The 14,381-nt window shown below is 43.2% G+C and overlaps 1 protein-coding gene across 6 annotated transcripts in view; it reads left to right on the top strand.

Annotated features, from left to right (window-relative positions):
* Positions 1-14,381, top strand: part of LOC138760895 (ezrin-like) — a 133,455-nt gene that overhangs the window by 113,156 nt on the left and 5,918 nt on the right. For all 6 annotated transcript variants that reach the window (XM_069932179.1, XM_069932180.1, XM_069932178.1 and 3 more), the window contains 3 exons: positions 1,729-1,875; positions 7,847-7,943; positions 13,651-13,814. In XM_069932179.1, coding sequence (XP_069788280.1) covers positions 1,729-1,875; positions 7,847-7,943; positions 13,651-13,814 — 408 coding nt within the window. The remainder of the gene's footprint in view (positions 1-1,728; positions 1,876-7,846; positions 7,944-13,650; positions 13,815-14,381) is intronic.

Here is a 14,381-nt window from a genome sequence, read left to right as displayed (position 1 = left end):
TCTGGATTACATATTTTCTCATGGTATAGGAGGCCATTCCGCTCGTTTAGTCTGTGATGGTTCTCTGAACAAACCCATCATTCCCTTTGTCCCATTTGCATCACTGTAACCCATTCCCTTCACATTTGCACCAATTCACCTCAGACTCCACCTGCACACTGGGGGCAAGTTACAGCAGCCATTCAACCCGTAAGAGGAAACTGGGATGTACGGAGTGGGGGGTGGGGGGAGGGGGGGGGAGAAGCCATGCAGTCACTGGGAGAGCGTGCAAACCCCATACAGTCTGCCCCAATGGTCAGGGTGTGATCCACAATTTTGAAGCCATGAGACCATGTATCCAGCCCTTGCCCCAGTCTGCTTTCACGTTGCCTGATCTGCTCTGTTCTGTTCCCAAATGACTCAGTTCCCCACACGCTCCAGATGGAATATAAGGTGTTGGTCCTCAAATTTGTGGATAGCCTCGATTGTGGACAGGCATATCGATGTGGAGAATTAAAATAGTTGGCTGCTGGGACGTCCTTGCTGTTGCAGTGAACAGAGTACTCAATGAAACAATCACCCAATCTGCGTCCAGTCTCTCCAATGTACAGGAGGGCAAAATGGGAGCACTGGATGCAGTAGATAACCCTGACAGATTCACAAGTGAAGTGTTGCTCACTTGTAAGGACTATTTGGTTCCCCAAATGAAGGTGAGGGAGGAGATGCAAGTATAGCGTTACCTGCAGCACAGGGGTAGGTACCAAGAGGGTGATTGTGGGAGGATTGAGTTGGAATAGTTGCTAGGGATAGCGGGGTGGGGAAGATATAATTGGTGATAGAATTGCATGATTGATGAGTTTCTCCAGGACTTGTGTGTCTACTGCTCTAAACCCCAGCATCTGCAGGTTTACCTCACCTTGCATCTGGCTAGGTTGCAGCCTGCACAATTCAATGCCGAATCCTCCAACTTTCAGTTTCTCTCTCTCTGTGTCTCTCTCTGTGTCTCTCTCTGTGTCTCTCTCTGTGTCTCTCTCTCTCTCTCTGTCTCTCTCTCTGTCTCTCTCTCTGTCTCTCTCTCTGTCTCTCTCTCTGTGTCTCTCTCTCTGTGTCTCTCTCTCTCTGTCTCTCTCTCTCTGTCTCTGTCTGTGTCTCTCTCTCTGTGTCTGTCTGTCTCTCTCTGTCTCTCTCCGTCTCTCTGTCTGTCTCTCTCTCTGTCTTTCTCTCTCTGTCTGTCTCTCTGTCTCTGTCTGTCTGTCTGTCTCTCTCTCTCTGTGTCTGTCTATCTCTCTGTCTGTCTCTCTGTCTGTCTGTCTGTGTCTCTCTCTCTTTCTCTCTTCCTCTGTCTGTCTGTTGTCTGTGTGTCTCTCTCTCTCTGCCTCTCTCTCTCTCTGCCTCTCTCTCTCTCTGCCTCTCTCTCTCTCTCTCTCTCTCTCTCTATATATATATATATATATATATATATATATATTTCTTCTCCCCATATCCCCACACGCTCCAGAATCTTCCATTCACCTACACACTCTGGGCCCTTTAACCTCCCAATCTGCACAACTTCGAGACATGCTAGGAACAAACCCATTTCAGGATCCCTTGCAACCTCTAAGGGCATTTGGCACACAAAGGCCATGCTAGCTCTTTGAGGATTGCCGCCAGTCCCATTGCCTTGTTTATTTCCCTACAGTGCCTCATGTTCTGACCTTTTTGGCACTGCCCGTTTGGTTGCACTTGAACAAGTTGTGTCTTTAACAGAGAGGATGCCATGGTGGAGTACCTGAAGATTGCCCAGGATCTCGAGATGTATGGCGTTAACTATTTTGAAATTAAAAATAAAAAAGGGACAGATCTTTGGCTGGGGGTTGATGCCTTGGGGCTCAATATCTACGAACAAAATGACAGGTAAGTGATCCTATTTCCCTTCAGTGCACTACCATGTCTGTTTGGATTGAGTAGTTTTGGACTGGATGGTATCCAGCTTAAAAAGAAAGGATCTTTTGCATTCAACAGCCACAGCAACACCTGGTTTTCATAATATTATGGACTTCTGGTGAAGGGTGTGGCATCTGTGGGATGAATGCAGAAACTGTTCCCCTCTCACTGAGTCATTTGTCTTCCAATGTAACCATAGCAACGTGGACTGGTTTTTCAAGCTGCTTGAAGTGGTTTGACTGTGTTCGAGTTGCCTGAACTGCTGGATTGAAGCTTATTGAACTTAAACTGCTCCCTCTCTTGTCGAACTGCTCTCTGACTACATTTTCAGATGGGATTTGTCTTATCTTCCCACTAAAACTGTGAAGTCTCATCTCCCTGTGGGCGTGAATGCAAAGTGATTATTGGCAGTGATCGCAGACTGATATTGGGCCCTGAGCCAACAGTGTTTCCATGATACTGAATTTATTGTCAATTACATTGTGCACATTCACCGAAATTCTTACTTTCTGCAGCTGAACAAGTACTTAATGGGGAAAAATATACAAAAGTATACATAAACTAAATAAAAAAGAGATAATAGTACAGATAATAACTATTCACAATTCTTCTCTTTGGCTTGGCTTCGCGGACGAAGATTTATGGAGGGGGTAAAAGTCCACATCAGCTGCAGGCTCGTTTGTGGCTGACAAGTCCGATGCGGGACAGGCAGACACGGTTGCAGCGGCTGCAGGGGAAAAATGGTTGGTTGGGGTTGGGTGTTGGGTTTTTCCTCCTTTGCCTTTTGTCAGTGAGGTGGGCTCTGCAGTCTATGGTGCAAAAGAATAAAAGTGGCATTACAATAGTGCAAACAGTCCTTTTGTGGTGTCGGAGCAATCTATGATTAGCGAAACAAGGGAAGGTTCAAGAGCCTGAAAGCTGTTGGATAGAAACTGTTCTTGAACCAAAAATACTGGTCTTCAGGCTTCCGAACCTTCTGTCCGAAGGTAGCAGTGAGAAGAGTGATGGGGGTTCTTCATGGTGTTGGCTGCCTCATAAAGATGTCTTCAATGGATGGGAGCCAGTGACGAACCTGGCTATGTTTGCTGTCCTCTGCAGCCTTCTGTGTTCCTGAGCAGTCAAATTGCCAAACCAAGCTGTGATCCAACCAGTCAGTGTACTACCTGTAGAAGTTTGATAGGGTCTGCGATATGTCAAATCACCTTGGACCTCTTAGAAATTAGAGGCATGAGTGTGCCTTCTTCATGGTTGCCTTGATGTGCTAACCCCAGGAGAGGTCTCCAGGGACTTAGTTTCTAACCTTCTCCACCTCCGTCCCATCAATATGGACAGATGCGTGCCTCCCCTTCCTGAAATCAACAATAAGCTCGTTGTTCTTGGTGGTGTTGAGAATCCTGTATTGGATCTCCATCCTGTATTCTGTCTCATGATTTCCAGATGTTCGGCCAACAGCAGTGGGGTTGTCCAGCAAATTGGCGGATTAAATTGGAGCCAAAATTGGCTACCCAGTCCTGATGTACAGGGAATAGATGTACAGGGAATAAAGCATGCAACTTTGGGGTGACCTGTGTTGATAGTCAGCAAGGAAGAGGTGATGTTGCTGATTGGGGTCTGCCGATGATGAAGTCGAGGATCCCTTTTCAGAGGGATGAACAGAGTCCCACGTCCTGTAACTTGATCCATGAGTCTTGCTGATATGGGGTTAAAAACCAAGCTGTGGCCTGATGTAGATGTTGCTGTGGTCGAGGATCTAATTCAGAATGGGCGTAAGTGGAAAGAGTGGTTGCAGAAATCATGTGGTGATGATTGGTGAACTAAAGTGGGTCCAAATACTTCCTGAGATGGTTGATTCACTCCATGACCAACCTCTCAAAACACTTCATCTCAGTAGATGTCAGTGGCACTGACCGATGGTCATTGAGGGAGGTCACCTTGTTCTTCTTGGGCAGCAGTATGATGGATGAATGTTCTGTGGAAGTAATGGGGACCTCTTAGCATTGTAACCAGAAGTTGAAAATGTCTGCAAAAAACCCAGCTGGTTGGGTTCACACAGGTTTTAAGGACACAGCAAGGTACACCATCTGGGCTGGACACTTTCTGAGGATTCACCCTCCTGAAGGTTCTGTACGTCAGCCTCAGAAACTGTGTGGGAAACCACTGTATGTATATTTAACTGTCTGGGCACATCCATTAGCCGACTGTACCTGTGGCTCTTCCCCCAGACCCCTGAATAAAGGTGACTGCTCACAGCCCTCTCCCCAGTTCAGGACAGTTGACCAGTATGGTCGTGCCTTCATTCTGTTGCTAATAAAAGCTTATCAGTTTTGCATAACTTCTAGTTTGGAGTTCATTGATAATGGATCAATTTTATTAGCTATAAATTTTGACAATGGAGCAGATCCTAAAACCAGAGAAGTTGGAAATTGACCCTCAATCACCTGAAGCTTCCACCAACTTCGAATTCTGGCTGCGTTGCTGTGAAGTGTTCCTGCAGGCATCACCTGCCATTGTTCGATCAGAGAACGACAAGCTGCAGGTACTACACTCCTGAGTCGGGTCCCTGGTAGTCGGGTCCCTGGTGTACTCAATGATCAGGGACTCTGCGTTGTACTCAGAGGTGATGGACATCCTGAAAGGCCAGTGCCTGAAGAAGGTAAACGAGGTCTACATGAGACACCACCTGAAAACGGCAAACCGAGGAATCAAGCACTGAGTACCTCTGGGCTCAGCAAGGTCTCGGACAGGCCTGCATCTGCAAGACTGTGATGGCCACGGAGAACATGGAGGACCTGATCAGAAATATACATGTCACAGGCATCAAGTCCAACTGCATCCGCCAGAGACAGATGGAGCAAAGTGAGAACTTGTGGAGGGTGGTCAAACTGGCAGGCACACTAGAGGTGGCCCTCGAAAATATGGAAGCCTACTCAGCTGACAACATGGCCACTTTGTTGCTGCTCTAGGTGCCGCCATCTTGGGACATTCCGCCAGCGATCTGACCATGACCGCTATACTCCTGAACAAGCACCTGAGGAAATGCTGCCCAGTAAAAGATGCAACTTGCTTTAACTGTGGGAAGAAAGGGCATTACATGAAGCTATGCAAGTCCTAGGTCACCCCAACCCAGCAGCACTGCATGCAGGCCATGGAAGCCACCATCTTTGAAACCCAGCAGCGCTGCATGAGAGCTGTGGAGGCAGCCATCTTGGATGCTACCATCTTCAAGACCCAGCAACACTGCATGCGAGCTGTGGGAGCCACCATCTTGTACACTGCCATCTTGGGATCGAACACACAAACACTCCACCACATCTACAGACAGCGTCCTGACACTGGCCTCCATCACACTAGATCAAGACAGCCCTCGCCAACTTGCCAGATCGATGATGGACATCCAGGTAAATAGCCATGCGACGAGCTGCCTGTTTGAGAATGGGAGCAGGGAGACCTTTATCCACCCAACACGGTGCAGCATTACTCCCTCGCATTAAAGGCCAGTAAGCCCCAAGTCAAATACGGGCTCGAAATCCCATACTGTTGATGTTTGCGGCTACTCCGTAATGGCCCTGATCATGCGGGGCACAGACTGCAAACACTTTAAAGCATTGGTTCTCAACCTTTTTATTTCCACTCACATATCACTGTAAGTAATCCCTATGCCATCAGTGCTCTGTGATTAGTAAGGGATTGCTTACAGTGGTATGTGAGTGGGAAGGGAAGGTTGAGAATCACTGCTCAAGACCCAATTGTTAATGAAATATTTTGCTTAAGTAAAATTGTCATTCCACATGAAAGAATGTTTTCCTTCCCTAGGAACTCTGCAAGAGGGACCATGGTGCTGGCCTGGCTGACATCCCCACATCTGGTCCTACTCTGGAGCATATAAGGAACCATAAGTCCATCGCACTAGTTGAAAGGGTCCATCTCCACACCAACCCCCAATATACCTATGTGGTGTACCCTGATGGACACGAGGACACAGTCTCTGTTTGGGACCTGGCGCCCACAGGAGTTCTTGAGTTCATTACTGATCACCCCGCACCCCCTTCACTTATCATAAACTATGATGCACCAGAGCCATGGCATGTTCCCCCTGCCCCAACGGATGGCATGGCAGACTCGTCGCCACGCATCTACTCAACCAACGCCAACGACTGCATACAGGCACCCAGACTGTTGATAGCTGCGCCAGTTGCAACCACCCAAAAGGCTTAATCTGTGATAACATCTAATGCTCTTCACCCTGCTGTTCTCTTTTTAAAAACAAGGGGTGTATGTGGTAAACCACTGTATATGTAACTGTCTGGCTCACCCATTGGCCGACTGTACCTGTGGCTCCTCCCACAGGACAGTCGTCCAGCATGGATGTGCTTCCATTCTATAGCTAATAAAAGCCTGTCAGTTTTACACAATTTCTAGTTGTTTGGAGTTATTGATGGTGCATGAAACTGTGAAAATGGAATCACTGGGGGCTGTGTGGACTCCAGGGTCATAGTTTTCTCATGCGAAGTGATTAGAGAAGGCATTGAGCTCATCTGGAAGAGATGTATGTCAATTGATGATACAGCCTTGTTTCACTTTGTAGGATGTAATGATGAACAAGCCCTGCCACAGGTGTCAGGTATCTGCATGAGACTCTAGCTTCATCAGGAATTGTTTCTTTGCATTGATAATAGCTTTCCAGAGGTTGTACCTGGACTTTCTGTACATTTCTGAATCTCCAGTCCTAAACGTCACAGATCTGGTCTTCAACAGTTTGCGGATCTCTTGGCTCTGATGATGATACACCTGGAGTGTCTGAGTAGGAAGACGCTCATCCACACTATTTCCTTATGAATCAGTGACCACTGTGGCACATTCATTCAGATCCACTGTCAAATCCTTGAAGGTTGCGGAGTTCACCGACTCCCGACAATCACTAAGTCGCTGCCTCCCAGACCAGCTCTGAACTGACTTTGCTGCTGGTTTCACAGGCCTTCACTAGAAAAGGGCTGTCCTCTGCACCCTGCGCAGGCTGGGTTGGGGCTGTGTGCGTTCTCGTAGTCCCAGACACTCCAAGGAACTGGATGTGGGAGAGTGCAGCTGGAGGCCTGGGAACCCCACCTTGAATGCCAACAGGCTGGATAGAATGCACCAGACTGCTCCTCCACCCTCACCCCCACATAACACCCAGGCCTTCTCTTAACCAAAATTTACCATGGTGGGGGGCAGAAGGGGAATTAATGGTTTTACAAAATGAGTTCAGACTTTATTCCAAGAGGCTCACTCAACCCTTCAGGGATCTCCACCAGCTTCCTCTGGTCATCTGTCTTACCCTTTAATTGTGATTACCACTGATCACTCGTCTGGGTGGAATGGTTAACAAAGCGGTTAGTGCAATGCTATTACAGTGACCCTGATTTAAATTTGGCGCTGTCTGTAAGGAGTTTGCAAGATCTCCCTGTTCCTCTGCTCCTCATCCATGTCCATTGGTTTCCCCACTCTCTGTTCCAAGAAAACAAGCCTAGCCTCTCCGGTTTCTCCTCGCAACTGAAGCACTTCTTCCCCAACAGCTGTGCACCCACTTCAGTACAGTCACACCCTTCCTCTGGAGCGGTGACCAGAACGGTACACGGCACTCTGGCCTGGCTTAACTATTAAGTTATACTCTCTGCTTTTATACTGTGAACCCAGCTAATACAGCCAGCATCCTGTGTGCCTCCTTCACTACCTGATCTAAACATGGTCACACCTTTGAGATCTTTGTACATAAGATTGCTCATTCTGCCAGTTCATTTGGAATGTCATTGGCCTAAAATACTGACCCTGATTCCACTCCACAGATGTCGTCTGATCCACTGAGTATTTCCAGCATTTTACGTTTTTATTTCAGATTTTCAACGTTGGCAATGTTTTATTTTGCCTTTAGTGACAGTTACTATATTTTCTCTTTGAATTTTAGACTGACCCCCAAGATTGGCTTTCCCTGGAGTGAAATTCGCAACATTTCCTTCAACGATAAGAAATTTGTCATCAAGCCAATTGACAGGAAGGCACCTGTGAGTCTACTGGCTTCAGGAAGAGTTTTGTTAGAAGGAAAAAAGATGCTTTCATTTTTTTAAAACTTCATTTGGATTTCAAAAGTTTTATTTAATCATTTTGGCATTATTGTTTCAACTAAATGGTGTTATTTGTTCTATGTTTTTCCTTGGGAAGGATCATTTGCCTATCATTGGATATGCATTGTTACAGTTCATACTAATGTCTCTTAACCTCCATTGGCTGTGGAGAAATGTTCATCAGTCTTTTGTTATTTTGTCAGTGAGATGAGGTTGTTGCATTTACTGCCCATCCCTATTTCCCTTGAGGGGTGGTAGTGAGCTGCTATCCTAAATTGCTGCTCATGAATGTACTGCAAGACAGGTGTTTGATAATGATAACGAGTTTATTGTCATATACATTAGAAACAGAACTTTACCGCACAGTAACTGGCCCTTTTGGCCCTTCTAGTCTGTGTTTTTGCCTAGACCCACTGTCCTGCACCCAGTCCATAGCCCTCCATACTTCTCTCATCCATGTACCTGTCCAAATTCTTCTTGAATGTTAAAACTGAGTCTGCATTCACCGTTTCAGCTAACAGCTTGTTCCACACTCCCACCACTTGGTATGAAGTGGTTCCCCCTCATATTCCCCCTAACTTTTCCCCTTTCACTCTTAATCCACATCCTCTGGTTTGTTTCTCACCCACCCTCAATGGGGAAAAAAAAACCTACCTGCATTTACTCTGCCTATCCCCCTCATAATTTTAAATAGCTCAATCAAATCTCCCCTCATTCTTCTACGTTCCAGGAAGTCCAAACCTGTTTAACCTTTTCCTGTAACTCCGTTCCTGAGGTCCAGTCTACATCTTAGTAAATCTCTGCACTTTTTCTATCTTATTGATATCTTTCCTGTAGTTAGGTGACCAAAACTACACACTGTACTCCAAACGTGGCTTCACTAATGTCTTATACAACTTTACCATAACATCCCAACTCCTATACTCAATACTTGGATTTATGAAGGCCAATATGCCAAAAAGCTCTCTTGACAACCCTATCCACCTGTGGCACCACTTTCAGGGAATTATGTATCTGTATTCCTAGATCCCTCTATTCTACCATTCTCCTCAGTCCCCTACCATTTACCATCCTTTCTTGGTTTGTCCTTCCAAAATGCAACACATCACACTTGTCTGCATTAAATTCCATCTGTTATTTTTCTTTTTTAAAAAAGTATTTTATTTTAAAATTTTCTATATATGTAGTAATAATATTTAATATAATAATACAGATTTCAAAGAACCAAAATAAAGTTACATACAAGAAAGTTTTCATTCCATGCCACAAGCCCTGCCCAACTCAACTTCCCTCCTCAAAAAATATACATGCTATAAATATAAAAAGAAAAGAGAAAAAGAAATACAAAGAGTTTTTGGATTGCATAGAAAAGCATCTCCTGGCATATATCTCCAAATTCTTCATAACTACACAGGAGTATCTCGCAGGAGTAGATGCATAGGAAGGATATTACAAATTTAATCCCATTATTTGGGTGTACGGTACCAAATTTGTATGAACGTAGAATTTTTATTTCTCAAATTGTATGTAATTTTTTCTAAAGGAATGCAACTTTGGATCTCTGCATCCCACCTTAACCTACCCAAAGATGTATCAGACTTCCAAGTAACTGCAATACATTTCCTCACTACTGCTAAAGGAAATTTAACAAATTCCAATTGATAAACAGATAGTTTTAATTTAGGTCTTGTTCCTTTAATATTCCCTAATAAAAATAAATCGGGACTTTGGGAAAATCAATTCCTGTAACTTATTCCAAAATTTTCCATAAATCTGACCAAAAAGGGCTTTAGTTAGGAAAAGATCAAGTTGAATGTAAAAAAGATCCCACATCTACACCACATCTAAAACATTGATCAGATATACCTGATTTCAATCTATTCAATTTCTGTAGTGTAAGATATAACTAATGTAAAATATTATATTGGACTAATATATATCTAATATTAATAGTATTAGTCATGCAGTCCTTGCATAAATCTTCCCATATCTATTGATCAATTATAACATTCAAATCTGTTTCCCATCTCTGTCTAGATCTATGAAGTCCTTGTTTGGGAGTTCCTGCTTATAAAAATGAATATATCATAGAAGTAAATTTTTTAACAATTCCTCTCCTAATAAGTTCTATTTCAGAACAGCAGGTAAAAACCTTAGTCAGACCAAGCTTATCCCTTAAATATGCTCTTAATTGAAAATAGCAATATATCATATTTACTCCTCAATTGCTCAAATGACATTAATTGGCCCCTTTTATAACAATCTTCAACATTTACAATCCCTTTACAAGACCAAATTTTCAAAAACTGATTATCCCTTGAAAAGGCTATAATGGGATTTTGAATCAATGGCATTTTAAGAGAAATAGTCCCTCTTACACCATCATTTATTTTATTCCAAATGTTAAGCAAATATTTCAATAATGCTGTCTCCTTATTGGCAACCATCGATTTCGGTTGCCACTTGTATATAAATTCTTCTGCTCTCCTCCCACTTAATTCAGTTCCATATTAATCCATCCCAGCTTTTAATTTTCAAAAAAGGAAGCAAGAAATCTCATTTGTGCTGCATGGTAATAATTTCTAAAATTAGACCTCCAAGTTCTTATTTCCATGTTAATTTCTCTATAGAGACTCTTGACATTTGGCCTTGCCATAAAAAAATTTCTTTCTTGTTTATTTAATTCTTGAAAAAATTAGATAATGTTTGGAAAAAATATTGTATTATTGGAAATATATTTATTTTTACACAGTTATCCTTTCCAACTAAAGTTATAGGTACATTTATCCATTTTTAAAAATCTTCTTCAATCTTTTTAAGTAAAGATAAATAATTCAATTTATATAAATTCTTCATATTTCTATCTGTACATACACCTACTGTTATGAGCCCAAGGGCCCCCAAAACCCAGCAACAATGGACATTCACCAAGACAAGTGGCTTTCAAATCAAAAGTTATTTTTAATCAACTTCAAACATGAAAATAGAATCAAACTTTAACTCTATACTTATACTATATTACCCCCTTCTAATTCTAAGCGCACGTGTACTTGATATGTGTATAAATTTAAGAAAAGTTATTTGGTTCACAGTTCAGTCTCACTTCTTCTTCCAAGTTCTTTGGTTGCAATCAATCACCATACTGTGCACAGAATTTAACATGTATAAAGTTCACCAGGCTTGGTGCTTGAAAGGTAAATGTTTACCACTCAGGAAGGTTCTTGTAGGGTTTGAACAGAGAAATATGTGTTGCTCCAGGATTTCCAAAACTGAGGTACCACCACTCAGTTACCTCAGGGTCTTGCTGATGAAACTTGCCCCATCAGTATCTTCTAGATGGTAACGTCTTGATTCAAGCTACCACAGAGTTCCATTCCTTTCTCTATTTCAAGAGAAACATCAGACAGATAGCACTTCCAGCCATCTACTGCTCTGGAACTTGCTTTCATCAGTTTCAAACAGTTATCCCTGGATTGCACTTTTCAGTTACTTGTCAGTGTCCCACACACTGACTGACTGAACTGTCAACTCAACTCTTTCTCTTTTCCAACTGAAACTCCAAAGAGAGCATGTGACTCATATCTTGCAAAACCCCCACCTTCTCCAGCAAACAACAGGAGTTGTTTCTTCTGCTCCATCTGTTGTAATCTTAGGTAAACAATCCAGAATTGACCTTTCTGTGGGCACTTTGCAGAAAGGGTACTGATAGACAGCATGACTCCAACAAGACAATGCTCAAGCGTTTTATGACGTCAGTTCAATTAACACCTACTTGTGAAAGGTGCTTACATTCTCCAGAGATCTTGCAATGTGAATTCTTCAGTCTTTCAGATAAGATCTGTTTTAAAATGTGTGAATGTATGTGACCTACTCTAAATCTTATAAATTTTCCCCAAATATTAATATTGTTACACTATATATTTAATACCCTATTTTGACCATTTGAACTGCCCATTTCACTTTGACATTGTTAAAGGCAAAATTTTACTTTTATTCCAATTTATTTTATACCCTAAACCTTTTCATATTCTTCCAGTTTTAAAGATATCTCAGGATCAGTCAAATATGTTAAAGATCATCTGCAAATAAACTAATTTTATGTTTTTGACCCTATCCTGAAACCTTTAATTTGTAAATCAGAGCAAATTACTTGGGCAAATGGTTCTACAGCTAAAATAAATAAAGATGGGGATAAAGGACATCCTTGTCTACTAGATGTTGCCAATAGAAATCGTACCAACCTCTGTAGTGTTGTCTGGCAACTCGTTCCAGATATGGTCCTATGAGTGAAAAATTTTCTCTCCTGTCTCTCCCCTCTCGCCTTTAACCTATGCCCTCCAGTTCTAGAATAAACTAACCTAGGGACAAAAACTATGAGCATTTACTTTATTCATGCCTCCCATGAATTTATATACCCCTGAAAGGTCTTCTCTCAGCCTCCAATGCTTCAGGAACAGAGTCCCAGCCTATAATGCAACCAAGAATTCAACCTCCCATCCCATCCCGTTCATCCTGATCAATCCCCTCAAGCTTGTTGACGTAATCCTATATCTGAGTGATGAGTACTGCACAAAATAGGATGGTACGATGTTGAAACGGGCCCTTCGGTCCAACTTGCCCACACTGACCAAGATGTCCCACCCACACTAGTCCCAGCGGCTTGCGTATGGCCCATATAAGTTTACAAAAAGTAAAGAAATGTGTATCATAAAATATTACAGCACAGTACAAGGCCCTTCAGCCCATGATGTTGTGCCAATCTATGTAAACCTACTCCACAACAATTTAAAATTTTCCTACCTCACACCCATAACCCTCTATTTTTATTACATCCATGTGCTGGATGTGGGGGGACTGATACAGGACTGTGAGGAGAGAGCGAGGCAGTGGGATCAGTGTGGGGACTGAGACAGGTCTGTGAGGAGAGAGCAGGGCAGTGGGATCAGTGGGGGGACTGATACAGGGCTGTGAGGAGAGAGCGGGACAGTGGGATCAGTTTCAGCCATGGTTGACCACGGGTAGCTGAAACCGCGGAAAGTGAAATTGCAGATAAGGGGGAACCACTGAGTATGTATGTGGTTTATAATATATATTAAAAAGATGTCCTGTGGTATTTGCTAATGTTTCCCCATGTAAAAAGGTAATGGTTGTCCATCCTATCAAAGCCCTTCATAATCTTGTATACCTCTATTCAGTCACCTCTCAGTCTTCATTGCTCCAAAGAGTAAAGCCCAAATTCTGCCAACCTTGCTTCATGTGACATGTTCTCCAATCCAGTCAGTAACCTGTTGGATCTCCTTTGCAACCTTTCTAAAACGTCTGCATCCTTCCTGTAATTAAGTCACCAGAACTGAAGACAATAATCGAAGTGTGATCTAACCAGAGGGGTATAGAGCTGCAACGTTATCTCACAGCTCTTGACTCTGTCCTCTGACTCATGGAGACCAGCACACCTGCCTTAACCACCTTATCAACGTGTGGCATCTCTGAAGCAAGTGAACCCTCCACTGTGGGTCTGGAACCCAGCTGCTGGAGATTTGATGGGTTAAGGTCCATCACTGTGCTGCTCCAGCTGTACTGAGCTCCGTGATCAGTCAAACTCACCCTGTCAATGATGGCCCCCCCCCTCTTTGTCTCTGCCCTACAGGACTTTGTTTTCTATGCTCCTCGTCTGCGGATAAACAAGAGGATCTTACAACTGTGCATGGGCAATCACGAGCTGTACATGAGGCGCCGGAAACCTGACACCATTGAGGTGCAGCAGATGAAGACTCAAGCTCGAGAGGAAAAGCACAAGAAGCAGCTGGAGAGGTGTGTGTGGGGACCAGTGGGGGCCAGTGTCTCCCTCTGCGAGCACTTGCACCCCAACAGGAGCTCTGTTTAGGGTGACTCATGGAGAGTTTTTGGGGCAGGGATGAGGTGTGATATTGCAGTGAGGGGGGGGGGGCCTGTTTCTCCTGACTATATACAACCCAATGAAACCATGTTTTTCTGAACCATGGTGCACACATATGCATACACAATTCACAGTACATAATAATTGTATGTATACATACAGATATAATTTTAAAAATATATATATATATCATTATTTTAAGATATAATTTACTTGGTTACTGTTCATTAATCTCACCGCCTACAGTAAGTCATAGTCCAGCAGTCCTGATTTTGATGCTCCTGTACCACTTCCTTGATGGTAGTGGGTCACAGATACTGTGTGCTGGATGAAAAGAGTCTTCTATAATTCTTTGAGCCCTATTTAACAATGCTTCCAGTAAATGTCATCAGTAGTGGAAAGGGAGATCCCAGTGATATTCTCGGTCATTTGATATTCCTCTGTAATGTCTTGCAGTCCGAAGTTTTGCAGATACCATACTA

This window comes from Narcine bancroftii, chromosome 4, assembly GCF_036971445.1.
Source record: "Narcine bancroftii isolate sNarBan1 chromosome 4, sNarBan1.hap1, whole genome shotgun sequence".
Taxonomy (NCBI): Eukaryota; Metazoa; Chordata; class Chondrichthyes; order Torpediniformes; family Narcinidae; genus Narcine; species Narcine bancroftii.
Note: the sequence above shows the minus strand (reverse complement) of the source record. Positions and strands in the feature narration are given on the sequence as shown.